General features: G+C 43.3%; 1 protein-coding gene across 1 annotated transcript in view; it reads right to left on the bottom strand.

Moving 5' to 3' along the window:
* Positions 1 to 27,750, bottom strand: part of LOC135512758 (potassium/sodium hyperpolarization-activated cyclic nucleotide-gated channel 2-like) — a 74,034-nt gene that overhangs the window by 42,229 nt on the left and 4,055 nt on the right. The window contains exons 2-4 of the mRNA XM_064935103.1: positions 24,890 to 25,313; positions 22,083 to 22,244; positions 8,393 to 8,611 (exon numbers count right to left, since the gene is read on the bottom strand). Coding sequence (XP_064791175.1) covers positions 8,393 to 8,611; positions 22,083 to 22,244; positions 24,890 to 25,313 — 805 coding nt within the window. The remainder of the gene's footprint in view (positions 1 to 8,392; positions 8,612 to 22,082; positions 22,245 to 24,889; positions 25,314 to 27,750) is intronic.

The following is a 27,750-nucleotide window of genomic DNA, read 5'->3' as shown; positions in this document are numbered from 1 at the left end:
TTGCCCATCTTAATCTTTTCTTTTTATTGGCCAGTCTGAGATATGGCTTTTTCTTTGCAACTCTGCCTAGAAGGCCAGCATCCCGGAGTCGCCTTTTCACTGTTGACATTGAGATTGGTGTTTTGCGAGTACTATTTAATGAAGCTGCTCGTTGAGGACTTGTGAGGCGTCTGTTTCTCAAACTAGTCACTAATGTACTTGTCCTCTTGCTCAGTTGTGCACTGAGGCCTCCCACTCCTCTTTCTATTCTGGTTAGAACCAGTTTGCGCTGTTCTGTGAAGGGAGTAGTACACAACGTTGTGTACTACTCCCTTCAGCAATTTCTGGCATGGAATAGCCTTAATTTCTTAGAACAAGAATAGACTGATGAGTTTCAGAAGAAAGTTATTTGTTTCTGGCCATTTGGAGCCTGTAATCGAACCCACAAATGCTGATGCGCCAGATACTCAACTAGTCTAAAGAAGGACAGTTTTATTGCTTCTTTAATCAGACAACAGTTGTCAGCTGTGCTAGCATAATTGCAAAAGGGTTTTCTAATGATCAATTAACCTTTTGAAAATGATAAACTTGGATTAGCTAACACAGCGTGTCATTGGAACACAGGAGTGATGGTTGCTGATAATGGGCCTCTGTACGCTTTTGTAGATATTCCATTAAAAAAATGCCATTTCTAGCTAGAATAGTTATTTACAACATTAACAATGTCTACACTGTATTTCTGATCAATCTGATGTTATTTTAATAGACAGAAAATGTGCTTTTCTTTCAAAAACAAGGACATTTCTAAGTGACCCCAAACTTTTGAACAGTAGTGTACATTCCTACCAAAACCCCTGCCACTGTCACTTTAGGTACAGGGTGTTTGGTACAAGGGTGAATTGTGAGATTTAGACATACGCCACGGAAAAGTATATATTTTTTTTACCACTAAGTTGCCAGGCCGTCGGTGGCTGAATGTCAGTAGGTCTGATCTTCTCTACAGCTCTGACTCACTGTATCACTGCAGGCCAAAGGGCAGCTCTGACACCACATCACACTGAGCACACACACACATACTCTGTCACAAAGCTCCGGGAGGAAGTACAGTATTTGACAAAGGGACCCCCATGGCAATCAAACACACACATAGAACATACAGTCAGTGCACTGTGTTTAAAGACAAAGACCCCACATACAATACCTGTGTAAGACGGACACCTATGTGAGTCTGTTGAGAGTCAGTTATACAATAGTTACTGCATTGGATATTCCACTTCACTAGAAGTCAGACAGAAAGTGTAGTTCTTTAAAGCTCCACTGACATGTGACCCTTCATGTCTGCTACAATAAAGCTTGTCCTCCAAGGTCATATTTCTGTGCCACTGTCCATCTTATGAAATTAGGCTCAGAGCAGAGATACAGGCAGAGCCGGGGCTATATCTCTTCCTGCACTTATATAAAGATGCATTACATTTTCTGAAATCCAATCTGTTCCCATCAGCCTGTAGACTTAGGGGAGGAAGAGTTCAGAGTTCCTTTATATATTTTAAAGGACATAAAGCCACTGGTCTGTGGCGTACTGGCATGATGCATGGCTGTCTTTAGGAGTGGGAGCTGCCACAGAACCAGAGGAGGAAATTAAATTGTCCCTTGAACTAACACAGGATGCCGTAGGCAGGCAGGACGAGGTGGGGCTCAATGACTTATGTGTGGATGTGTGTGGATGTGTGGAGAGGGGGTGTCAAAGGTCAGAACTGACTTAGCTTAACCTTTCTGGCGCAGGCATTCCGCTAGCGACCCACCTCGACAACATCCGGTGAAATTGCAGAGCTCCAAATTCAAAATACAGACATAGTCATAATAAACATTCATAAAAAATACAAGTGTTATACATCGGTTTAAAGATGAACTTCTTGTTAATCCAGCCGCTTTGTCAGATTTCAAAAGGGCTTTACGGCAAAAGCATGCCATGCGATTATCTGAGGTCAGCACCCTGCTTACAAAAGCATACCATGCGATTATCTGAGGTCAGCACTCTGCTTACAAAAGCATACCATGCGATTATCTGAGGTCAGCACCCCGCTTACAAAAGCATACAAACATTTTACAACCAAGTAAAGGAATTACAAAAGTCAGAAATAGCGATAAAATTAATCACGTAACTTTGAAGATCTTCATATGGTTGCAGTCACAAGAGTGCCAGCTACACAATAAATGTTTGTTTTGTTCGATAAAGTCCCTCTTTTTATCCCAAAATCTCAGTTTTGTTGGCGCGTTTTGTTCAGTAATCGACTGGCTCAAAGGCGGTCAAAACATGCAGACATATACATCCTAATAGTACCGGTAAAGTTCATGGAAACATGTCAAACGATGTTTATAATTCATCTTCAGGTTGTCAATTGTCTAAATAATCGATAATATATTTAAACCGAACAATAGCATATTCAATAGAAAGGAAAAGCAAAGAAGGGCGCGCACTCGGTCACGCGCGCTAACTAGCGCTGCATGATTCTACAGTCCACTGACAGACAGGTCTCATTCTTCTACATTTTTCAGAAAACAAGCCTGAAACAATGTCTAAAGACTGACATCTAGTGGAAGCCATAGGAACTGCAATCTGGGTCCTAACCTATTAGATACTCTATAGGCATTCAATTGAAAATACCCACATCGAAAAAATCCCACTTCCTGGATGGATTGTCCTCAGGTTTTCGCCTGCCATATCAGTTCTGTTATACTCACCGACATTTTTTAACAGTTTTGGAAACTTTAGAGTGTTTTCTATCCAAATCTACCAATTATATGCATATCCTAGCTTATGGGCCTGAGTAACAGGCAGTTTACTTTGGGCACACTTCTCATCCAGACCGAAATTCTATCCCCAAGCCATAAGAAGTTTTAAGCAGGATCCTATAAAACTCAACGAGCCGGGAATGTAAGCGCCCTGGACACGTGCTACACCCCCAATGAAGCATGCTGCTCCAAAGGAAGGACAAGGGGGACCTGAATAGGGATAAAGTCATATACATGAGTTAACACAGTGAGCTAACACTTTAAAAGTTGCAGTGTACTGTGGCACAGCTTGCATGTTGCGGCAGAATTCTATGGCACGTCATTTAAGTGTAAACCACTGGTACCATTAATGCTAGTTAGTGCTAGTTTGACCAGCAGAGGGCATCTTTGAGAAGCATTTGATATCCTTCAATAATGGCTGTACTAGAGAATGCGGGCACACGGGAAACTGGGGTTCAATTCCTTGACGAGGAGGAAGGAGTAGGCTGTCCTTGTAAATAAGAATTTGTTCTTAACTGATTCCATTTGTCTTATTTCATAGTTGTGATGTCTTCACTATTATTCTACAATGTAGAAAATAGTAACAATAAAGAACCCTGGAATGAGTAGGTGTGTCCAAACTTTTGACTGTTACTTGCTTAATTTAATTAATTTGATGAATATTATGTTTCTATTCCAAGAAAAATGAAAAACCCTCAGGGTTTCCGTTAGGATGGAACAGAAAATCTGGCGCTGTACAATATGACGGTCGGGAGTACAGTTCTGGACTATTTAGCTAAATCCCTGTGTCGTGTGGGCAGGGCACACGGGAGACCGGGGTTCAATTCCCCGATGGGGAGGAAGGAGTAGGCTGTCCCTGTTCTTAACTAAGAGCATAACATCTGCACCTTGATTTTCTAATTCTAGTCTAACCAAAAACCCAAATGGAGATTCCGTGAAAATAAAAATCTCATTGATTTATCAAGACCAGTCCCCATGCTTGTCTCAGAGCAGCGCGAAACGGTGCTAAAATAGTTGTAGGCTATTGCTTCTAACTTCAATATGCTCTTTAAATAAATAATACCTACACCACTTTTAACAGCACGTTACTCAACACTAGTGAGATTCATGTCACCTACGGTGGGGTGAGACATTGTTACTAATTTAAAAATAAATCCAGTTTGTTATTTAGAATGATTTATTTCTGTTTTTAGAGGGAGACAAAACAAAAACCTACATTCATCTCATGGGTCTCCCAGTTGAGGCTGGCAGGGGTATTGAACCAGCATCTATAGCAACACAGCTTCTTAGACCGTTGCACCACTCAGGCATTGTGCTACAGTACTACAGTAAGAGCAAAATAATCCTAAAAGTTTTGGTAAAGTAATACTGAAGTCGTGCACAATCATCAGTTTCTATTTAGGTTTATGTTGCCGATTCATAGTCCGTTAGAGACACAGTAGGACCCAAAATCATAATCAGTGCTCTAACTCCCCCCTTACGCTGGTCTGGAGCAATGAAGTGGTGATGCAGGGTAACTGTACTAAACAACAAATTACCTCTAAGTCCCATAGCGTAAGCTCGCAACTATTAAAGGAGGAACCACTGTACAAGTAAAGTGTTTCTACACCATCATTTCCCATTACACATTCCATAGGATTTTCTTTTGATTGGTCTTATTCCAATGAGCTTTCACAAGAAGCAAATAAATACCAATCACACTATGGAAATATTGACTCATGTACCAGAGAGACCACAGGGGTTGTGCTGAGTCAACGAAGACAGTAGGTTGACTGGACCCCAGTGGAGAACTGTTCTGCCCTAGAGGCCCCTTGGGTCACATCTTTCTTCGGAGCCTATTCAGCAGCGTTGCTGCATCCCTCTGGAGGAGGAGAAGGACAGTAGTAACAGTTACATAAAGCCTAAAGCTCTGGGCGGCGTGGCCACTTGCACGCTGTGTCCTCTGGCAGATGATGTTTCACCCAGTTAGATGTCAAAGACGGATGGAGGTGAGAGGGGGATGGGGGTTGTGTCACCTCAGAGGAAGAGAGGACACAGGGACATGCTGCTGCTGCTGCTTCATCTGTTGCCACACTGTCCTCAATATGAGAGACAGACACGTTACGACAGTGTATCTGTGTCCTCTACTCAACACCATCAGATGATTAGGACACAGGTTGATGGTATTCCTTGTCTCCTATGTGAGAAAACCCAGCAGACATGCCTGTGTGTATACGTATATACTGTACTCTATATCATCGACTGCATCCTTATGTAATACATGTATCACTAGCCACTTTAACTATGCCACTTTGTTTACATACTCATCTCATATGTATATACTGTACTCGATACCATCTACTGTATCTTGCCTATGCTGCTCTGTACCATCACTCATTCATATATCCTTATGTACATATTCTTTATCCCCTTACACTGTGTATAAGACAGTAGTTTAGGAATTGTTAGTTAGATTACTTGTTGGTTATTACTGCATTGTCGGAACTAGAAGCACAAGCATTTCGCTACACTCGCATTAACATCTGCTAACCATGTGTATGTGACAAATAAATTTGATTTGATTTGATTTGTGTGTGCCCGTATGAGTGAGTGAGTGTGTGCCCGTATGAGTGAGTGAGTGAGTGTGAGTGTGTGTATGTGTGTGGAATCCTTTCCCCAGAGGGTTCTCCTATGGGAACAGCTGAAGAACTCTTTTGGAACTTTTTTTTCTAAGAGTGTACATGGAATGTGTGACCGGGTGAGATACATGGAGAGGGACAATGTGTACCTTTAGAGAGCCATTGAGAATGAGCTGCTGAATGTCTTAATGAGAAACAGAAACTCTGACCGCCTAAGGCCCAGACGCCACACTCTGATAAATCAGTAGCCTACGCATTGTCTAACAGTGTGGACATTGCAAACAATGACAATACCTTTCTCTCAACGTTAAAGTGGATTTTCTGGGTGTCAGAAGTACACTACATCACAAAGAGTATGTGGACACCTGCTCATCCAAAATCATAGGCATTAATAAGGAGTTGGGCCCCCCTTTGCTGCTATAACAGCCTCCACTCTTCTGGGAAGGCTTTCCACTAGATGTTGGAACATTGCTGCAGGGACTTGCTTCCATTCATCCACAAGAGCATTAGTGAGGTCGGGCACTGATGTTGGGGGATTAGACCTGGCTCGCAGTCGGCGTTCCAATTCATCCCAAAGGTGATTCATCCACACCGATTTCGACAAACCATTTCTGTGCGGACCTCGCTTTGTGCATGGGGACATTGTCATGCTGAAACAGGAAAGGGCCTTCCCCAAACTGTTGCCACAAAGTTGGAAGCACAGAATCATCTAGAATGTCATTGTATGCTATAGCGTTAACATTTCCCTTCACTGGAACCAAGAGGCTGAGCCCGAACCATGAAAAAACAGCCCCAGACCATTATTCCTCCTCCACCAAACATTCCAATTGGCACTATGCATTCGGACAGGTAGCATTTTCCTGGCATACGCCAAACCCAGATTCGTCCGTCGGAAAGCCAGATGGTGAAGCGTGTTTCATCACTCCAGAAAACGCATTTCCACTGCTCCAGAGTCCAGAGAGCTTTACACCACTCCAGCTGATGCTTCACATTGCGCATGGTGATCTTAGGCTTGTGTGCACCTACTCGACCATGGAAACCCATTTCATGAAGCTCCCGACGAACAATTATTGCGCTGGCGTTGCTTCCAGAGGCAGTTTGGAACTCGGTAGTGAGTGTTGCAACCGAGGACAGACGATTTTTACGCGCTTCAACACTTGGTGGGCCCGTTCTGTGAGCTTATATGGCCTACCACCTTGCTGCTTAGCCGTTGTTGCTCCTAGACTTTTCCTCTTCACAATAACAGCACTTACAGTTGACCGGGGCAACTCTAGCAGGGCAGAAATTTGACGAACTGACTTTTTGGAAAGGTGGCATCCTATGACGGTGCCACGTTGAAAGTCACTGAGCTCATCAGTAAGGCCATTCTACATCCAATGTTGTCTATGGGGATTGCATGGCCATGTGCTAGATTTTATACACAACGGGTGAGGCTGAAATAGCCGAATCCACTAATTTGAACGGGCGTCCATATACTTTTGTATATATAGTGTATCATGACTAATCTGTTTCAACCCCCGAAACCACGGATAACTTTTTACAGTGCGCTGTCAATACGACCACGCACTGACGCCTGTGTTTACACTACCCTGTACAAAGAAACCATTTTGTGGGGATCGGAGGCGAGAGTTCAGACTCATTGTGCCATTATCACCGTGTAATCGGATGCCTGCCTCAGTGTGTATCCCAGTATACTGTATCTCAAGTAGCTGATGGTGAATAAAACACCCTCATGTCTGATGGCCTGAGGAAGATCTAGATGTGATGAGCTGTCTTCGCTGGATCACGGTAGTCACATCGTTAGTTCTGACATCAGGGAAGACGGGGAGCATGAGAGAGAGAGCAGTTCCAGGAATAACGGGGCCTTCCTGGCTTTACATGCTCTTCCTGTGTTAGGAGGCGTGTGCATCTCTTCAGCTAGAGATCTCTCTCTCTCCATCTCAGTCACCGAGTAGGGAGTAGTAAGGATTGATGTGCTGTGTCAGGAGCATACTTGTTGTAACCGGTCCGAACAGTCCTGAGATAATGTAATGGGCATATATTTAGCTAGGGAACAGAGAGTGTGGTTTCACTCTACATTAAGTGGCCTAAATGTATGTTTTTGAGAAGTTACATAAAGAGGTAGTGTAGTTACAGAGTAGGTACAAATTGCAACATAGCACTAACTGTTGTATCTCCATCACTAGGGAGTAAGGAATAGGGAGAAGCACATCTCTATTGAACGTTTGTATTCATTATCCTTATGCGGGTGAAATTACTTACAACGGGTGCACTTGTGTATGAATGATAGTATGGAGTGGATACAGATCATGTCAAATTGGTTCAGGGAAACCCTTTCCTGTGAATTTAGTCTAACTTTTATCTTACTGTACTAGCCGACTTAATGTTATCTGATTGGAGACTTGGTTTATATAATCCCTCATTCAAATGCAAATTCATTCTGTTTCAAGCACACAATTTCCCCCTCGTCGCTCCCTAGTATTGTGAACCAGAAAACAGGATGATTATCTCTCCAAGATAATAACAAAAAGGTATTGGAGACTGAGACAGAGGGACAGAAACTAGAGACAGGATGGAATCCTGTCTCAGGTCTTGAAGAGAAGCCAAACAGTAGATGACAGAAGCGGAGTCGGAGGCACTGTTCTCCTCTGTTCTCAACATTAGCCAGATGCTGCAATTAGACAACAAAGCCTGGCAAATGATTGCAGGCCAGGGGGACGTGCTGCTGACAGACTGAATAATACTCCACCAGATCACCCAGTATCTAAGAACTCCATGGAGACTCAGCTGCAATGTCCTTATAGAGCAGTGTTCTCCTTCTTAAGAGACTTGACCACATGCTTTGATCTGACGACACAGACTGGTGGATGCTGGTAGGGACAGGGATTTTCCTGACTACGTGACTTGACCAGGGAAAACTCTAGGCCGTACTAATAACCTATGTCTATGGCTCTGAGTTTCTCCTGGTCACATGGCTTGGTCCTCATCGACGGCGGTCTTACCTTCTCCTGGTACTGGCGCCGGGATGAGTCCAGGGACTGGATGAGGGCGGTGGCATGGCCAATGAACATGGCATAGCAGGTGGCGCCCACGATCATACTGAGCATGGTCAGCCAGATATCAGACATGCTCTCTGGGGCTTGGCGCCCGTAACCGATACATAGCATGTGACTCATGGCCTTGAACAGGGCAAAGGAGTACAGCTCGCTCCACGAGTCATTCTGTTGGGAGAGAGAAAAAACAGGGGTTCTGTTACAAAAGAGGATATTATATAGAAAGAATAACATTGCATTAAAACAACATTTTCAATCTCACTGTGCAAAAAACATGACTATGATACCAACCTAAAAGTCTAAAATAGAAAGCCTTTAAAAAGAGAGAGAAAAAGAGAGCGAGAGAAAGAGAGAGAGAGGGGGGGGGTATGAGAAAGTTCCTGAAAGAAAGCTGCGATCTCTCCTCTGGAGTAGGTAAGGAGTTTGGCTCCATTGTACTAGCTTGCTGCTTGTTGAAGGCCTAATCACTCCACCATAGTGTTGTTGACTCAGGTATAGAAGGCCTCTTCAGACTGGGCTCTAATGAGGAGCCATTACATCTGCCTCCTCCACTCTGCCTTTGATTTGTGTATACAGTGAGACTAGTCATGTTAGAGTCATTATAAACGCTGTCTACTCAGCCATAAACAGCAACACTGACTGAGAAATGCTGCCTGGCTACAGGTTTACTCATCCAGGGAAATGTCACTGTTAATCTTCTCCTCTGCCATCTACAGTGCTTTTGGTTCAGAGTTAGACTGGCCTGGCGGTATTAGTTATTCCGTTTATTTGGCAGGTACAATGTACAACAAAACATACGTCTCAGAGTAAGAGAAGTGACCCGTTGCACCAGCTTTAGCAGACATTTACATCTGCAGTCCCCTGGCAGGTGAACATATAAACATGAAAACATTAAGTACAAACAGACATTAAAAAAAAACAGAGATCAGGACATGCTTTACAGAGCTATCTGCATGCCGTAGAGAGCCGAGGCCAACAGAGCAGTCTCCACTATCAACGGTTGACTCCTTCTGGATCGGATTGTATCTGTTTTGAATTTCTTTGAACTCTATTTGCATTCAATTCAAAATGCTTTAGTTGGGAGAGGAGTTGGGGTGGAAATCAGGAGAAATTAGTGCGAGGCACCATCAGATTGTTTTGAAATGTGACAGAGCGAATTGGATGGAAAGTAATAATGGAAGAGGACAGATAGGTACTGTGTGGAATTGCATGGTGATGAGATGAGATGAGATCTTGGGAGCACTCAGCAGTCAGCACTGAGGAGGGACTGCCAGTAAAGAGCCAAAGCAGAGATGGAGATGCATTTGTGTGTCCTCATATGGAACCTCCCTCTCTCTCTCTCTTTGCTAGGGGCAGCTTTAGCCTCAGACCTGGTCCCAATACCTTGGCTGTGCAATAGAGGCAGAGCTGCATCTCTTTCTTTCTCTCTCTCTCTTTCTCTCTCTGTCCCCCTGGTCTATCAGCATGCTGCCTACAGTGCATGCCTGCCAGGCAAACAGCAGCAGCAACCCGTCACCCTGAGCTCCAAACTCTGAGCCGGAAATAGCACACACACACACACACACACACACACAAACACACGCACTCATCCAATGCCAGATCAGGACAGAATTAGCAGCGAATGTTCACTATTGTGGACTGTAGTCTTCAGACTGAGCTGAAATATTGTCTGATGAAATATATATATATATATATATATATATATATATATTAACCTTCATTTATCTAGGCAAGTCAGTTAAGAAAAAAATTCTCATTTACAATGACGGCCTACCCCGGCCAAACCCGGACGACGCTGGGCCAATTGTGTGCCGCCCTATGGGACTCTCACGGCCGGATGTGATACAGCCTGGATATGTATACTCCCTACCACCAGGCCTGTTTGACTGACATGTGCAGGTAGCTACAATAACTCTGTCAGAACCAGAGAAACTGTCCAACATGGATGACAAAGGAATACATTCAGATAAAGTCATGCCTTTAAGAAATGTGACAGGGAGATGTAGCGAGCTGCTCTGGCTCGGCCTGCTTGCAGTAGCTTATCTGAATTTACAATGTTCACCCAGGCTTTTATACTAACGTCTATATGCTGCCTCACTGCACCCCGAGTTTGAGGAACTGAGCACAGCACACACACACACACACACACACACACACACACACACACAGCGCCTGTGATCTAAAGACCCAATCCCCAGTGCAGATGACTGAACATCCTCCACAGTACTGACACATCCATTTTCTCTGTCTCGGTAGGACAATACCATATTTTACCCACCGCACTGTGTATGTATGTGATGTGTGCCTGTGTGTGTCGCACCGCGCCATTACTGCTTCCATAGCGACAGGGAGTTGACAGAAATGATAATCTATTAGAACATGCATCCATCCTACAGGTACGGGAGCTCAGATTTGTGATCAAATGATGAAACATAGTCCCCAATCCCCACAGCAATAACGTCAACAGACAGCCTGGTGTTTAGACAGGAGCAGGTGAATCATCTCTGTTCTGTACTCTGATTCTCACACCGATATGATATAGGCATACACTTTCCACTAAAAATAACCCATTACAATGACAATGGGTGACATGTGGACCCAGCTCATAAGGGATTGGCTCTAAGGGATAGTGTGGAATACACACGACAGCTCCATTGAAGCAGGCTACAACCCAACATTCTCTGCCAAGGAGAAGGTGAAAATGCTAGAGAAAATCAAATCCCCCAGTCTAGTGTACAACCGTCACTTAGGATCAAACTCTACACCTTTCACTACATGATGCACGCCACTGAGCTCTGTTTTGTTATTCACAATTCAGCAGCAATACAGAGGATAATCTCCCCCATCCATTGCATTAGTCATTCCCCAGCTAAAGGAACAGGGGCAAAGCCTAATTGTACATAATCCATTTACAGAGAGGAGCACTCATGCAGTATGGGTTGTGCATGATCTATGATGGCATAATCAGAGATAAACACAGATTTGTTCCAAGATCCTGGAGGGAGGTAAGATGTGGAAGGAGAAGGGAGGAGGGGTCGTGGTGTGTGTGTGTGTACGTGGGTATGTGTGCGCAGGCGTATGTGTGTGTGTGTGGGTGTGTGTGTCTGTGGACTTTTTGTCACCATTGCTCCCTCACTTCTGCGCGGTGCCTCGGAGCTTACGTTTAACCTCTGAGTGGCCTGCCTTCATAGATGGATAACAGTGAGAGCTGAGTAAAAGGCTCTTTCTTCAGCTACATTCACCATGTCAGATGCCTAAACTTGTACAGCCATCTTTACCATCCCTAAGGGCCATGGGTAGGCATGATAGGAGGGTTGAGATGCTGAGCCACTCTAATGGATTCAGTCATTTAATAAATGGAGGATATCCTTATTAGCCATTGAAACAAGGGTATTTCCTGTGGCTCTGTGGGAGGGGGTGTGAGTGTGAGTGTGTGTGTGTGTGTGTGTGTGTGTGTGTGTGTGTGTGTGTGTGTGCGCGCACATACAGTGCCTTCAGAAAGTATTCACACCACTTGACTTTTTCCACATTTTGTTGCGTTACAAAGGGGGATACGATGGATTTCATTGTCATTTTTGGCCAACGATCTACACAACATACTATGTAATGTTTGCAATGCCGATGACAAGCATATCCATAACACGATGCAGCCACCACCATGCTTGAAAATATGAAGAGTGGTACTCAGTGATGTGTTGTGTTGGTTTGGCCCAAATGTAATGCTTTGCATTCAGGACAAAAAGTTAACTTCTTTGCCACATTTTTTGCAATGCTTTACCTTGTAAACAGGATGCACGCTTTGGAATATTTGTATTCTGTAACAGGCTTCCTTCTTTTCACTCTGTCAATTAGGTTCGTATTTTGGGGTAACTACAATGTTGTTGATCCATCCTCAGTTTTCTCATATCACAACCATTAAACTATTAACTGTTTTAAAATCACCATTGTCTTGATTGTAAAATCCCTGAGTGGTTTCCTTTCTCTCCGGCAACGTAGTTAGGAAGGGTGCCTGTATCTTTATAGAGACTGGGTGTATGGATACACCATTCATAGCCTAACAAATAACTTCACCATGCGTAAAGGGATATTCCATGTGTAACTCTGTTGTTTGTGTCTCACTGCTTTGCTTTATCTTGGCCAGGTCGCAGTTGTAAATGAGAACTTATTCTCAACTGACTTACCTGGTTAAATAAATGTGAAATATTATATGTTATATATATATATAATTTATTTTTTTGTCAACTAAATTGCTTTGGATAAAAGTTTAATATATTACATTATTACTTTAACCACTATTATTGAACACAGAATGAGTCCATGCAACATTTGTGATATGTTAAGTACATTTTAAGTACATATTAACTCCTGAATTTATTTAGGCTTGCCATAACAAAGGGGTTGAATACTTATCGGCTCAAGACATTTCAGCTTTTCATTTTTTATTAATATCGAAAATGTTCTACAAACAAAATTCCACTTTGATATTATAGGGTATTGTGTGTAGATCAGTGACACAAAATGTAAATTTAATACATTTTAAATTCAGGTTGTAACAACAAAATGTGGAAAAAGTAAAGGGGTGTGAACACTGTCTGAAGGCTCTGTATGTGTATGTGTGTGTATATAGTTTTTTTTAAATAAATAAAATACACACATATATATATTGCACCTTTATTTAACCAGGTAGACTAGTTGAGAACAAGTTCTTATTTAAAACTGCAACCTGGCCAAGATAAAGGAAAGCAGTGTGACAAAAACAACAGAGTTACACATGGGATAAACAAACGTACAGTCAATAACAATGGAAAAAGTCTATATACAGTGTGTGCAAATGTAGTAAGATTAGGGAGGTAAGTCAATAAGTAGGCCATAGAGGCAAAATCATTACAATTTAGCATTAACACTGGAGTTACAGATGTGCAGATGATGATGTGCAAGTAGAGATACTGGGGTGCAAAAGAGCAACAACAACAAAAAAATACAAATATGGGGATGAGGTTGTTGGGTGTGCTATTCACAGATGGGCTGTGTACAGGTACAGTGATCGGTAAGCTGCTCTGACAGCTGATGCTTAAAGTTAGAGAGGGAGATATAAGTCTCATCTTAGTAACTGTATTTTCCCTGGCTGCCCTGCATCTTCTAGCCAGAGGAACCCTGGCATGAGATCCGGATTACTCTACCTCAGGTCTAAGATTATAAAGGACAGATGGATAGTGAGATGATCCAGTGCTTTATTATAATTCCATTGACCTAAGAGCCATACAGGATAAGGTATATGAGATGAAAGCACCTGGCCCTGACTTGGGCTTCATAACAGAGAGGACATTTTTATTTAATTTGATCAGGTGGCTATAAACCTAAATCCTGGCTTATAGCAGAACAGTCCGTATCTAATAACAATGAGGTGGGTGCTTATATTTGTCCTATTTCAGAAAAGTACCAAGTGTGTATCATACTCATGTGTGAATTGGAAATCCCAACTCCCCAAGACACCCAATGGCAACCCTGGAGCAATTAGGGTTAATTGCCTTGCTCGACCTAGTTGGCTCGGGGATTCAAACTAGCAACCGTTCGGTTACTGGCCGAACACCGCTAGGCTACCTGCTATCAGTGGTCAGATCAGGGAGGGTCAGGTATATTAACATGTTGACTTGCTGACTTGCTGCACCCTAGACAACTACTGTGATTATTATTAATTGACCATGCTGGTAATTTATGAACATTTGAACATCTTGGCCATGTTCTGTTATCTCCACCCGGCACAGCCAGAAGACGACTGGCCACCCCCCACCCCTGGTTCCTCTCTAGGTTTCTTCCTAGGTTTTGGCCTTTCTAGGGAGTTTTTCCTAGCCAACGTGCTTCTACACCTGCATTGCTTGCTGTTTGGGGTTTTAGGCTGGGTTTCTGTACAGCACTTTGAGATATCAGCTGATGTAAGAAGGGCTTTATAAATACATTTGATTTGACTGGCTGTTTGATGAAGGGACCTCCTGGTAATTCTCTCCCACGGGGCCTTAAGATAGTTGGAGGAAAGCCTCTCCCACACCTGATGCTCTGGCTCAGTGAATTAGCCCAGTAGGGACCTGGAGAAGTGGCTTCCTGTGTGTTTGTGTGTGTGTTACAGCTGGGCGGAATACCATATTTTACTATACTGAAGAATTGTATTGTTGCAAGGACCGGCTTGTGTTTTTACTTCTATAACGGTATTTCACTGTTTGGTTTGTTAAATGTGACACGCCACTCTGCCACGTGACTCGACCGTTTGTATAGGTTACTTCGCTATACTTAATTTGTCTCTCTCCCAACAAGCCCCACCCTGCCACGTGACTCGAGGAGCGCAGTTGTCGTTTCTCAACCATTTGCTGTTCACTCTTCAGTCTGCATGTTCAAGACTGACAACATTGCTCCATTCTACTTTGCTTCCTAATATAAATCCACAAGTATTCTATAATTACACTTAGTTTGTGTATCTTACTGTCTGCAAACAGCTAGTTTGTCTTTTCTTAGCAAGTTGTGGCTACAATAAATCATGTTTGCTCCAGTTGCTTTTCACTAGTTAGCTGGCTAGCTGGTTGTTTGTGCATTAGTATCTTCTAAATCAGAGAGAAATAGGCAAAGCATGAATATGTCAGCTGTATTTCATTTAATGAAGACAAAGATTAAAGGGTCTCCTTGGAAACACTGACCAACATTTTGGTTCCTACCCTGTCACAATAATGCCACCCTAGCTTTTTCATTCGTTGTGAAACGAATGTCAAACAACACTGTATTCAAAGTGCCTATTGTTACATTCTAACTATAGAATTATAACAATCATTGTATTCCCCTTTTTCCAACAGTTTACCCAAGTGTTTTGATCTAAATTGCAAGTCAAATCGCAATTTTAATAGTTCGGACTCTATGTTCTGCACATATTGTGCAGACCAACATGGCAGTGTGGAAATAATCTCAAACAAGTGCAGGGAATGCAGAAAGTTATGAAAATGCTTATTTGGGAGGGGGGGTTGAAATTAAATTAAACAGTATAAAACAATCAGAAAGGAGACAGAGCCATTGAAATAACTTAGAATGTACAGTTGAAGTCAGAAGTTTACATACACTTAGGTTGGAGTCATTAAAACATTTTTTTCACCCACGCAAGTATAAACACCATGGGAACATGCAGCCGCCATATCGCTCAGGAAGGAGACTCGTTCTGTCTCCTAGAGATTAACGTACTTTGGTGAAAAAAAGTGCAAATCAATCCCAGAACAACAGCAAAGGACCTTGTGAAGATGCTGGAGGAAACAGGTACAAAAGTATCTATATCCACAGTAAAACGAGTCCTATATCGACACAACCTGAAATGCCGCTCAGCAAGGAATAAGCCACTGCTCCAAACCCGCCATAAAAAAGCCAGACAATGGTTTGCAACTGCACATGGGGACAAAGATCATACTTTTGAGGAATGTCCTCTGGTCTGATGAAACAAAAATAGAACCGTTTGGCCATAGTGACCATCCTTATGTTTGGAGGAAAAAGTGGGAGGCTTGCAAGCCGAAGAACACCATCCCAACTGTGAAGCACAGGGGTGGCAGCATCATGTTGTGGGGGTGCTTTGCTGCAGGAGGGATTGGTGCACTTCACAATATAGATCATGAGGAAAGAAAATTATATGGATTTATTGAAGTAACATCTCAAGACATCAGTCAGGAAGTTAAAGATTGGTCGCAAATGAGTCTTCTAAATGAATCTTCCAAATGGACAATGACCACAAGCATACTTCCAAAGTTGTGGCAAAATGGCTTAAGAACAACAAAGTCAAGGTATTGGAGTGGCCATCACAAAGTCCTGACCTCAATCCTATAGAAAATGTGTGGGCAGAACTGAAAAAACATGTGCGAGCAAGGAGGCCTACCAACCTGACTCAGTTACACCAGCTCTGTCAGGAATGGGCCAAAATTCACCCAAATTATTGTGGGAAGCTTGTGGAAGGCTAACTTAAATGTTTGACCCAAATTAAACAATTTAAAGGCAATGCTACCAAATACTAATTGAGTGTATGTAAACTGCTGACCTACTGGGAATGTGATGAAAGAAATAAAAGCTGAAATAAATAATTCTCTCTACTATTATTCTGACATTTCACACTCTTAAAATAAATTGGTGATCCTAACTGACCTATGACAGGGAATGTTTACCAGGATTAAATGTCAGGAAATGTGAAAAACTTAGTTTAAATGTATTAGACTAAGGTGTATGTAAACTTCCAAATTCAACTGTATGTGTTGCCACCCTATGATCATAGACCACTCATAAAGCAAATGTAGAACTGTTATTATTCAAAAACATAAAATACAGTCAAACCGTCAAAAATGTTTAAAGTATTGTGGCCACAGAGATGTGTGTGTCCCTGTTCTCTGATCAGCATGAAGGATGCAGACCAGGATGCAGTGAGTAGACAGGCAGCCACTCGAAGTGAACAAGTCTCGAGTGGCAGGGAGATGGATCATTTAACGCTGCGTCTCTCATTTGAAGCCATCCGCCTCCAGAGAAATGCTGACCTTGGTTGCTGGGAGATGCCAGCCAGCCTGCGCCTGCCTGCACCCGATCGCCCAGGACGACTGTTCTCATGGAAATTGGCATGGAGTACACAGGGTAGGGGCCCAGCTCAGAGGAACAGAACATCAACAGGACCGAGAGGCGTACGCGACGTACACTCAGAGTGTGTGTGTGTGTGTGTGTGTGTTATACACACACAGCACTGCACCCTAGCTACCATCATCCCAAATCAAGGAGGGAGGTAGGGGAGGGGGCCAAACACAATTACTGCACAGTAAGAGACACTGAGTCAACGTCTGCGCTTGCCATAATCCTGGGCCTGGTTCAGAGACAGTGATGTAGAGCTGGCACGTAGTAGTGGAGCAGTCTACCCAGGCAGGCACAGTCCACCCAGGCCCAGGCCAGTCTGAGGGGAGATGTGGGAGAGATAGAGCCACCCTCCACCATCTCACTGCTCTCTACTATGGGGTAATGGTGGCCATCTGGGACTAGAGACCTGGAACATACAGCTCTTTTAGTTTAAATCAAATCAAGTGCAGCGAAATGCATCGGTTTCTAGCTTCAACAGTGCAGTAATATCTAGCAATAAAAAAAATAACAATACACACATAATCCAGAAAAATACAAAAATAAATTATATAGTATAAGCCATGACTAGAATACAGCATATACAGTACCAGTTAAACGTTTGGACACACCTACTCATTCAAGGGTTTTTCTTTATTTTTTACTATTTTCTACATTGTAGAACAATAGTGAATACATCAGAACTATGAAATAACACATATGGAATCATGTTACAACCAAAAAAGGGTTAAACAAATCAAAATATATTTTATATTTGAGATTCTTCAAAGTAGCCACTCTTTGCCTTGATGGCAGCTTTGCACATTCTTGGCATTCTCTCAACCAGCTTCACCTGGAATGCTTTTCCAACAGTCTTGAAGGAGTTCCCACATATGTTGAGCACTTGTTGGCTGCTTTTCCTTCACTCTGCGGTCCAACTTATCCCAAACCATCAAAATTGGGTTGAGGTAAGGTGATTGTGGAGACCAGGTCATCTGATGCAGCACTCCATCTCTATCCGTCTTGGTCACATAGCCCTTACACAGCCTGAAGGTGTGTTGGGTCATTGTCCTGTTAAAAAACAAATGATAGCCCCTCTAAGCGCAAACCAGATGGGATGGCGTATCGCTGCAGAATGCTGTGGTAGCCATGCTAGTTAAGTGTGGCTTGAATTCTAAATGAATCACAGACAGTGTCACCAGCAAAGCACCGCCACACCATCACACCTCCTCCTCCATCAAATCAAATGTATTTATATAGCCCTTCTTACATCAGCTGATATCTCAAAGTGCTGTACAGAAACCCAGCCTAAACCCCCAAACAGCAAGCAATGCAGGCTCCATGCTTCACGGTGGGTACCACACATGCAGAGATCATCCTTTCAGCTACTGGGACCACCCATACGTAAGGTTTGATTTCCACCGGTCTAATGACCATTGATGGTGTTTCTTGGCCCAAGCAAGTCTCTTCTTGTTATTGGTGTCCTTTAGTAGTGGTTTCTTTGCAGCAATTTGACCATGAAGGCCTGATTCACGCAGCCTCCTCTATTAAGATGTGTCTGTTACTTTTATTTGGGCTGCAATTTCTGAGGCGGGTAACTCTAATGAACTTATCCTCTGCAGCAGAGGTAACTCTGGGTCTTACTTTTCTGTGGTGGTCCTCATGAGAGCCAGTTTCATCATAAGCACTTGATGATTTTTGCGACTGCACTTGAAGAAACTTCAGACATTTCTAGACATTTTATGGATTGACTGACCTTCATGTCTTAAAGTAATGATGTTCTTTGCTTATTTAAGCTGTTCTTGCCATAATATGGACTTGGTCTTTTACCAAATAGGGCTGTCTTCTGTATACCACCTCTACCTTGTCACAACACAACTGATTAGCTCAAATGCATTAAGAAGGAAAGAAAATCCACAAATGAGCATTTAACAAGGCACACCTGTTAATTTAAATGCATTCCAGGTGACTACCTCATGAAGCTGGTTGAGAGAGAATGCCAAGAGTGTGCAAAGCTGTCATCGAGGCAAAGTGTGGCGATTTGAAGAATCTCAAATACAAAATATATTTTGATTTGTTTAACACTTTTTTTGGTTACTACATTTTTCCATGTGTTATTTCATGGTTTTGATGTCTTCACTATTATTCTACAATAAAGAATAAATAAAGAATAAATAAAGAAAAACCCTGAAATAAGTAGGTCCAAACTTTTAACTCGTACTGTACATATACATTTGGTGAAATAGTATGTAAAAATTATTAAAGTGACCACCGAAAGGTTGCTGGATCGAATCCCCGAGCTGACAAGATAAAAATCTGATGTTCTGCCCCTGAGCAAGGCAGTTAACCCACTGTTCCCCGGGCGCCAAAGGCGTGGATGTCGATTAAGGCAATGCCCCCCACACCTCTCTTGATTCAGAGGAGTTGGGTTAATTGTGTCTTACGCATTTCAGTTGAAGGCATTCATTTGTACAACTGTCTAGGTATCCCCCTTTCCCTTTCCCAATGACTCTGTACATAGGGCAGCAGTCTCTAAGGTGCAGGGTAGAGTGCTGGGTGGTAGCCGACTAGAACAGTAAGGTTCAGGGCAGGGTACTGGGCGGGGGCCGGCTAGTGGTGACTGTTTAACAGTCTGATTGACTGGAGATAGACTGAGAAATAGCTTCTGTCATTCCCGGCTTTGATGCACCTGTACTGTCCCCGTATTCTACATGGTAGCAGGATGAACAGGCTGTGGCTTGGGTGGCCCTTTTAGTTCCTGCCTGAACTATTTGTTTTCACATGGACATGTCTCAATACTTTCTTATTTGGACTTGGAATTAGCATGTGCAGAAGTATTTGTGTTTTTACCCATTGGAGTTTTATGTTACAGCACAGCAATATCATTAAGGCAACTCAACAGGTTGCAGGTTACTCTATGCTTGTAGAACATAAATGTGTCTCCTGTGTTGTTAGATAGTGCTTATGGCATGACAGTGCTTATGGCATGACAGTGCTTATGGCATGACAGTGCATATGGCATGACAGTGCTTATGGCATGGCTGTTTGTTGTAATGGCATGGCAATAAAGGTCCTGAAGACCTGGGGTGGTGGTTTTGGGGCTGCCAGCTACTCTCTCAGCTGTACGGGAGTCCCAGTCAGTCACACCACCTGTCTGCTAAAGCTCCTCCATTTCAGGTGAACTCTATTCCTCAACCCCAGAGGAGGGCACAGGAGAGGCACGGGGCTCATCAATACACAGGAATGCAGGCATACACACACGTTTAAACATATCGGATCACTGCAATTTATTGGACAGAGAGTAGGGCTGAAAAATGCCTTTTTAACTCGGTATGGCCCCAGACCCCAGAAAGACTTTGTTCCCAGATGGGAGGGGTTGTATAGGCCAGAGGGGGCTAGATGCCAGCGGGAACATACACAGTGTGATGAAGAAGGTGCAACAGCTTGGCCGCTAAGACCCTCACAAACTTCTACAGATGCACCATTGAGAGCATCCTGTCGGGCTGGTTCAACACAACGCATCACCGGGGACACACTGCCCTCCAGGACATCCATGGCACCCAGTGTCAAAGGAAAGCCAAGAAGATCATCAAGGACCTCAGAACCAAGCAATGTGTTGAATCTCTGAGTCAGGTGCATCTATGTTGATCCTCAGTCATGCTAGCCCTCAGCCTGTTCAAAACACATTTGTCTGTGAGCACTCAGCCAGAGATTTATGACTTGTGAGGGCTGATGGATTGCTAGCACTATGATATCTGGAGAAAGAGAAGTAGAAGACCGGTGTGTTGTTGCAACATGCCCCCTGCCTGTTCACGTCTTCTGTCTTTATTCTCTCTGTAGTGTTGTCAGCCTCCTCTCTCTATGAGGAGTCTGCAGGTAGACACAAGCAACGAATCATCTGTGAGTCCACAGACATCAGAGCAAAGAAAAGGAACGGAGTGCCGAGAGAGAATGACAGGGCCTTTTTATCTTCCTTTCTGACAACGAGGAAGCGTCGTGTGCTGAATGATTGGGGTCCGGGCCTGAGACTAGAGAGAGCCTGAGACTAGAACAAACCTTCAACAAGCCTCTTGAGTACTACTATAATTGCTTGTTTACTGCAGGCCTGGGTGAGTGTGTCGTTCTTAGCAGGAGCTGGTTAGGAAACACCTGTTGGTCCATTAATGTTTTGTCTCAATAAAGACAATATATTCACTCTAATACGGTCTGTGCCTTGGGATTCTTGCTTTTCCCAGCACTGGTATTTTGGATGAGCGTCTACCTCAGACCTCTTTTGAGGTAGGAAATACTCCTTCACGGCAGCACTTGAATGGTTGATTTTCCGGACCGGGATTAAGCTTACTCCTGGACTATAAAGCATGCTCCGTGGAGAATCACCACTGAAAGTGTTTTTTAGTCCAGGAATAGGCTTCATCTGTGTCTGCAGCCTAGCCTCAGGGCAATTCGTAAGATTTGGAATGTAAATCTGTTCCCCTCCATTTAGTACGAAACATTACACTCCGTTAGGTTACATTACGAATGGAATAGCGGTCGTACAATATATATATATCATACAAATTAAAGGACGTATAGTATTATACGTTCTTCTCTGAAACCAAGTTGCTTGTTGCATGGTAACAACAAAGGAGAATTACAGGGAGAATTTGCATTGGTGGATAAATATCAACAAAGGTTAGGATAATTTATGTAAAAAGTCAGGGGAACTAAAACGACAAAGGTTCAGAAAATGAAGTAAAAAAGTTAGATGAATTGGGTTAAGGTTAGAATATGGATTAGCTCAAATGCTACAGTTGTCCCTGACACGTCTAGAACACGCAACCTTTGGATTGCTAGACGGTCACGGTCCAACGTCCCTCCGATCGTTTCTGTCTTAATTAACCATACCAAATGTAACATATAAGACTTATTGGAAATGCAAATATTTACGTAAAATACCAAACGTCTGCCCGGTTGTCCAGTCTGGTATCCAGGAATTGGCCCCTAGAGTACCGGATCGAACTATACTCTAGAGTGTGTATTAAGCAGCACTTACCACCATCTTGTTGAGAGAGACCCAACAGTCCTGGGGGAAGTCCTGCAGCATGGGAACCAGGAACTGCAAACAGCCATCCCAGTGACACAGCAGCAGCATCATACCAATCAGGTTGAAGATACGCATCACTGCACTGGCCAGGTCATAGGTCATATGGAAGATCTGTCACGAGAGGGTCAGAGAGAGAGAGGAGTAAGTGGTGTGTTACACACCTCATTCATTCACCATTTCACATGGACTTAGCCTGTTAACATAGCCAATGAACACATGATTAAAAAAAAAATTGAAACCGATTCCATTATAAGCATTATCTGGTTACAACAGGATTTGGATTCATGATCGGATTAGTTATTGTAATTAAGTAAGTAAGTTTACCGGTGCCAAAAATGCACAGTTGCTTTTCTGTACACAGAAGTTGAACTTAGTTTGCCTTGAGAAATGAAGTACATCAAATAACTTCAGTGATGACGACACTCCTTTCCTGCACTCATCAGAGGCACTAAAATCTTTGATGAGACAAATATGACCAAGAGAGATAAGCATGGAGTGTCAAAATTAGAGCTCCATCGAAGTGTGAGCCAGGTGATTCAGTCACCTCACAAGACCTCACGCAAACCCATGGGTTTAAAGTTTATCCGGACTCAAAATGAAAAGCAGCTCTGATAGACAACACAAGGTCAGAGTGCCTCCTTTCGCTGTTTGTAAAAGTGACTGTATTGGAATATGTGTGGTGAAAAAGGCCAAACAAGCATCCTTCTGCATGACCTCTTTCTATCTTTGTCTCAAAAGCCCTAAAATTAAAAACAAAATCCCTGTATTACTGAGTTTGGGTGGTATTGGGTTATTTTCACGGTGCCTGTACAGCTATTTCTGTATCTGTTTATGGACAATTTACCTGCAGCGTACACACACACCTACATAAATGCAATGGCTTGTCTTACACCATTAAGGTCAGAGGGCTCAGATTGGTGCGTTTTTAGCGTATCGCAGTGACCTCACAGGCAGTTGCTTGCCATCTCTCAACTCACCCCTCCGTGCTTCTGCTATCAGACTCACTGCCCGCAAGCAACAGGAGGAGAAAATACTTGAAGGCCTTGCATTTTGATTAGGATCCAATCACGGGCTAAAACTAAGTCTTCAGCTAACTAGCAGAACTATGACATGTAACATGTGTCACTGTCAGTTGGCCGGAAGGGCCAAGGCACATAGCGTAGATGTAACAAGAACCTTATGGCCGGCAGCCCATTACACAAATAGAAACACAGGACAAAACATTACGCTATCCACTCTAACACATTACACAACAGTTCCACAGCCACTAATATGGAAACACTGTATCAATTCAATTAAAATGTAATTGTTTAAGGATTCTGATTCAATCATAATGCTCTAGATGGGAATCAGAAATGAGAGCATGCTAAGTGAAAGTCCTCCTGAACCCACAACGCAATCCCAGAGTGCCTAGTGCACTGCTGCCTGGCCAGCCCAGCTCATGAGAAAGGGAACATCCACTCAGTCTGGACGTGACTGCAAATGGAAGAGGTTGATACAAGCTTCCTATTCCCAGAAAGCCTCCGTGTTTTTACTGCTGCATCCTGTCTAGCACCTAGAACACAAACTAACAAGCACGTACACACAAACAGCCCAATGCAGAGGGGATGACACTCAGGGAATACGTGGGTCTAGATAGGGTATCAGAGAAGTGCTACAAACAGCTGTCAGCTACATGCAGTAGTAAAGAAGACCGTGTTCCCAGGTACATCTTGATGAGCACATTGCTCTCTAAGAAAATTAAGTCACTGTATGACAACAGCTGTGAAAAATATTGCAGTTCAGGTTCCTCCTTAATTCGGTGACTTGTCTAACTGGCCCTCTCATGCTCCAGATGAGGTGAGCAGCTGCCCTGTGCAGAGCAGAGCTGAGCAGTGGGTGAGAGGCACTCGGTTACGCAAGGGGTTGATTCAATAATTAGGGGGTTGTGTCTGGCTCAAATTACCACTCTGGAATCAAGAAAATAATTGTCCCATTTAAGTAGAGTACAGAACACACACACAAATGAGTCATCAGACTTGGGTCAGCTCAGAGCCTCTTCTGGAATATCTTAGCTAGCACAGAAGGAGCATAAATGTATGTTTGGCCATCCTCCCCTCTGTTCGGCCAGCACAGCTTTACACATCCAGTCACATCAGGGTAAAACAGGCCACTGTGATTGGCTGCACACCAGAGCCAAATGTTGTGATGATGAGGCTAACTGGCCAACACAGTCCCTGAGAAAGCAAGGCTGTGAATCTCAGCATCCTGCTGATGTATATCACTACAGATACAGAGATAAAACAGTGTTGAAGGCCTGTGATAGTGTGAGACTAGCCTATTATTGGAAGGACATTACTCTGAAGTAGGTTGGGCTGATGATGTTCATATCTGACTCCCTTCTGTACTTGCCCTGATTTGACAAACTAAAAGAGCTTATTCTTTCTACTGCTGCCTTTGTATCATAGGGGTATTATTGCGGCCTTCCCCCTCTTTCCATTGGTCGATGCAAGTACTTAACCTATAGTGTGTAGCCTCTCATTTTAAATTCTAGAAACACATTGCCAATCCCATCTCCTCCTGCCACTGGTCAAAGTTAGACTCTGCCGAGTCATCAACAACCTCCTCCACATTTACTGGATTAGTTGAACAGTGCAGAAGAGAACCTCCCCAGTTATTTTTCTTCTTCTCAAGACCAGTATGTAGGAGATCTAGTTTCAGGCATTTCTTTCATGCCTGCTATGTTAGGTCAAAGTAAGTTCTAGAGCCCAGTTTACCTCTTCCCATTGGTGGATGTAGCGGATTAGCCTGGACAGCCTGAGCAGCCTCAGCAGACTGAGGATCTTGGTAAAGCGTAGGATCCTCAGGGCTCTGGCCGTCTTATACAACTCAGAGTCGATCCCCTTCTCAACGATCAGGAAGATATAATCCACAGGGATGGAGGAGACAAAGTCCACCAAGAACCAGGTCTTCAGGTACGTCCTCTTGATCTTCCTGGGGTCCAGGATGATCTCGGTGTTGTCCTCAAATACAATGCCTGTGCGGAAGTTGAGGACCAGGTCCATGAGGAAGAAGGTGTCAGAGACCACGTTGAAGATGATCCAGGGCGCGGTGGTCTCGTCCTTGAAGAAGGTGATCCCAACGGGGATGATGATGAGGTTGCCCACCATGAACATCAGCATGGTGAAATCCCAGTAGAACCTAGAGGGCAGGAGAAGGAGGTTAGGGGACTGAGAGACAGTTATGGTGGAAGAACTCGGGACACCTGAACTTCAACTCCTGTTCAATCGAGTACAGGCTTAACTAAATTAAAAACAAAGAATGCAATATAACATTTGATTAAATCGTTTGGGGAATGGTCTTGTCGCGAGGGAAGATCCTCGGAGACAGGGCTTCCTATCATCACATGATCTATGCGGGACCAATTGACAGGTGCTTTTACTTAGTAAGAAAACTACAATAACAGTACAGTAAGTGACTAGGGTATGACGAGTACTAGTTCAAGTAGAAACTGTAGTATCACTGTTTTCATTATGAGCAAATGTTCTTATTTTCTGTTTGCTGTGCATATCACATGCAAGTAGTAGGGAATGGCCAGGAACGTCGCAATACATTATCACTATACCGAGGAGCTGATAAGATACTGTATGTACTGCGATTCTCACGACTCCCACCATTCTCACGAATCACGATTCTACATTCATTGCGATTTGATGTTCCAAACATATTCTCACTATATGTCTGCTGCAGAGACAAGAGAGCATGAGAAGACGAGTTATGATCCGTCCGGGAAATATAAGTGCTGAAAAGAAATTGGCTCCCTATTTTTTGTTTTTAAAGATGGAGAACAAGCTATGAAGGAAAAGTACTGGTGTTTGGATGCAGGTACAGCCGAGTAGTACAAGCTGATGCTACCTACAGTGGCACAAATAAATAAACGATACTTGGAGACAAATATCAATATAGTATCATCCAAAAATAATATCACGATATGTAACTGTATGGATTTTTTCCCTCTAATCACTAAAAGTCGCTGATGTTGCTTTGTCACTCTGACAAGTACTCTCTCGACTTACTGCAGCCTGCTCTCTACTGTCCACATCCCACAACACCCTCTGTCAGACAGGGGCACACTGACAATGACACACACACGCACAGAGTCAAGCAAACATGTGCATGCAAGCTCACACACACACACACACACACACACACACACACACACAACAAGGCTGGTGGCATAGCCTACCGCAAAACAGTTAACAATCAACAGTCATATCCCTGCAACCTGTCACAAATCAAGTCCATCCTCCTGCTCATGCATGACAAGGTCATGTCAAGGACAGGAGGGGAGGCGATGGGGGAAGAGGGTAATATGAGGGTACAGCTGGATGGTGAATTGATTCTAAATCCTTGCTACAAGGACAAAGGGTGGCATAGGTGAAACCAGAATAGTAGGCCTATATCTGTATATTTGAATTATTGTAACTGCCAGGTTATGTAAGATAGTTACACTACTAGTTTATGGAATTTTGCATATGGAATGTTACACTTGACAATAACATGTGTGAGGTAAGAGATTGATTAATATTGAAGAGCTCAACTGAAAATACATGTTGAATTGTGCACCTAGTGTAATATCAGTGGCTATCAATAATGCTGTCTAATCAACCCAAGGTAATGCTTGGAAAGAGTGTAACTGATAGGTGGGACGCTGAGTCATGTCTTGATTGACTGATCCTGCCTGATTGGAAACGGACATCGATGACTCCACTGAGTGAGTGATCATCCTTCCAACGAGAAATTGCTACAGTAGGCTACATAACAAAAATGCCCTAAATGTTGCCGTGAAGTTTGCAAATTTACTGTATCGGAGAAGTTATTGGTTGTGAAATAGGCCTAAAAATCGCTCTCTGTCTAAACGCACAGCATGTGACAGTATGCTGTCATGTTGACAGTTTTGAAAGCGGGGCTGTTTTTTATGGTTCGGGCAAGGCCCCTTAGTTCCAGTGAAATGAAATCTTAACGCTATAGCATACAATAACATTCTAGATAATTCTGTGCTTCCAACTTTGTGGCAACAGTTTGAAGCCATTTGTGTCCTGTTTCAGCATGACAATTCCCCCATGCCCAAAGCGAGGTCCATATAGAAATGGTTTGTTGAGATCTGTGTGGAAGAACTTGACTGGCTTGCACAGAGCCCTGACCTAAATCCCGTCGAACACCTTTGGGAGGAATTGGAACGCCAATTGCGAGCCAGGCCTAATCGCCCAACATCAGTGCCCGACCTCACTAATACTCTTGCGGCTGAATGGAAGCTTGTCCCCGCAGCAATATTCCAACATCTAGTGGAAAGACTTCCCAGAAGAATGGAGGCTGTTATAGCAGCAAAGGCAGGATCAACTCCATATTAATGCCCATGATTTTGGAATGAGATGTTCGACGAGCAGGTTTCCATATACTTTTGGTCATGTAGCGTATCTCACCCTATGTGAACCTAACCTGCAAACTGAAGGCTACCTAACAAACATACATAACAGTACTACTTTACATTTGTATTACTGAGTAATGGGTCAGTGTACGTCCCTGTTTGTTTCTCTAAAAGGTCATGTTTCGGAAAGAGGGAGCAATGGGATGGGGT

Source organism: Oncorhynchus masou, chromosome 24, assembly GCF_036934945.1.
Source record: "Oncorhynchus masou masou isolate Uvic2021 chromosome 24, UVic_Omas_1.1, whole genome shotgun sequence".
NCBI lineage: Eukaryota > Metazoa > Chordata > Actinopteri > Salmoniformes > Salmonidae > Oncorhynchus > Oncorhynchus masou.
Note: the sequence above shows the minus strand (reverse complement) of the source record. Positions and strands in the feature narration are given on the sequence as shown.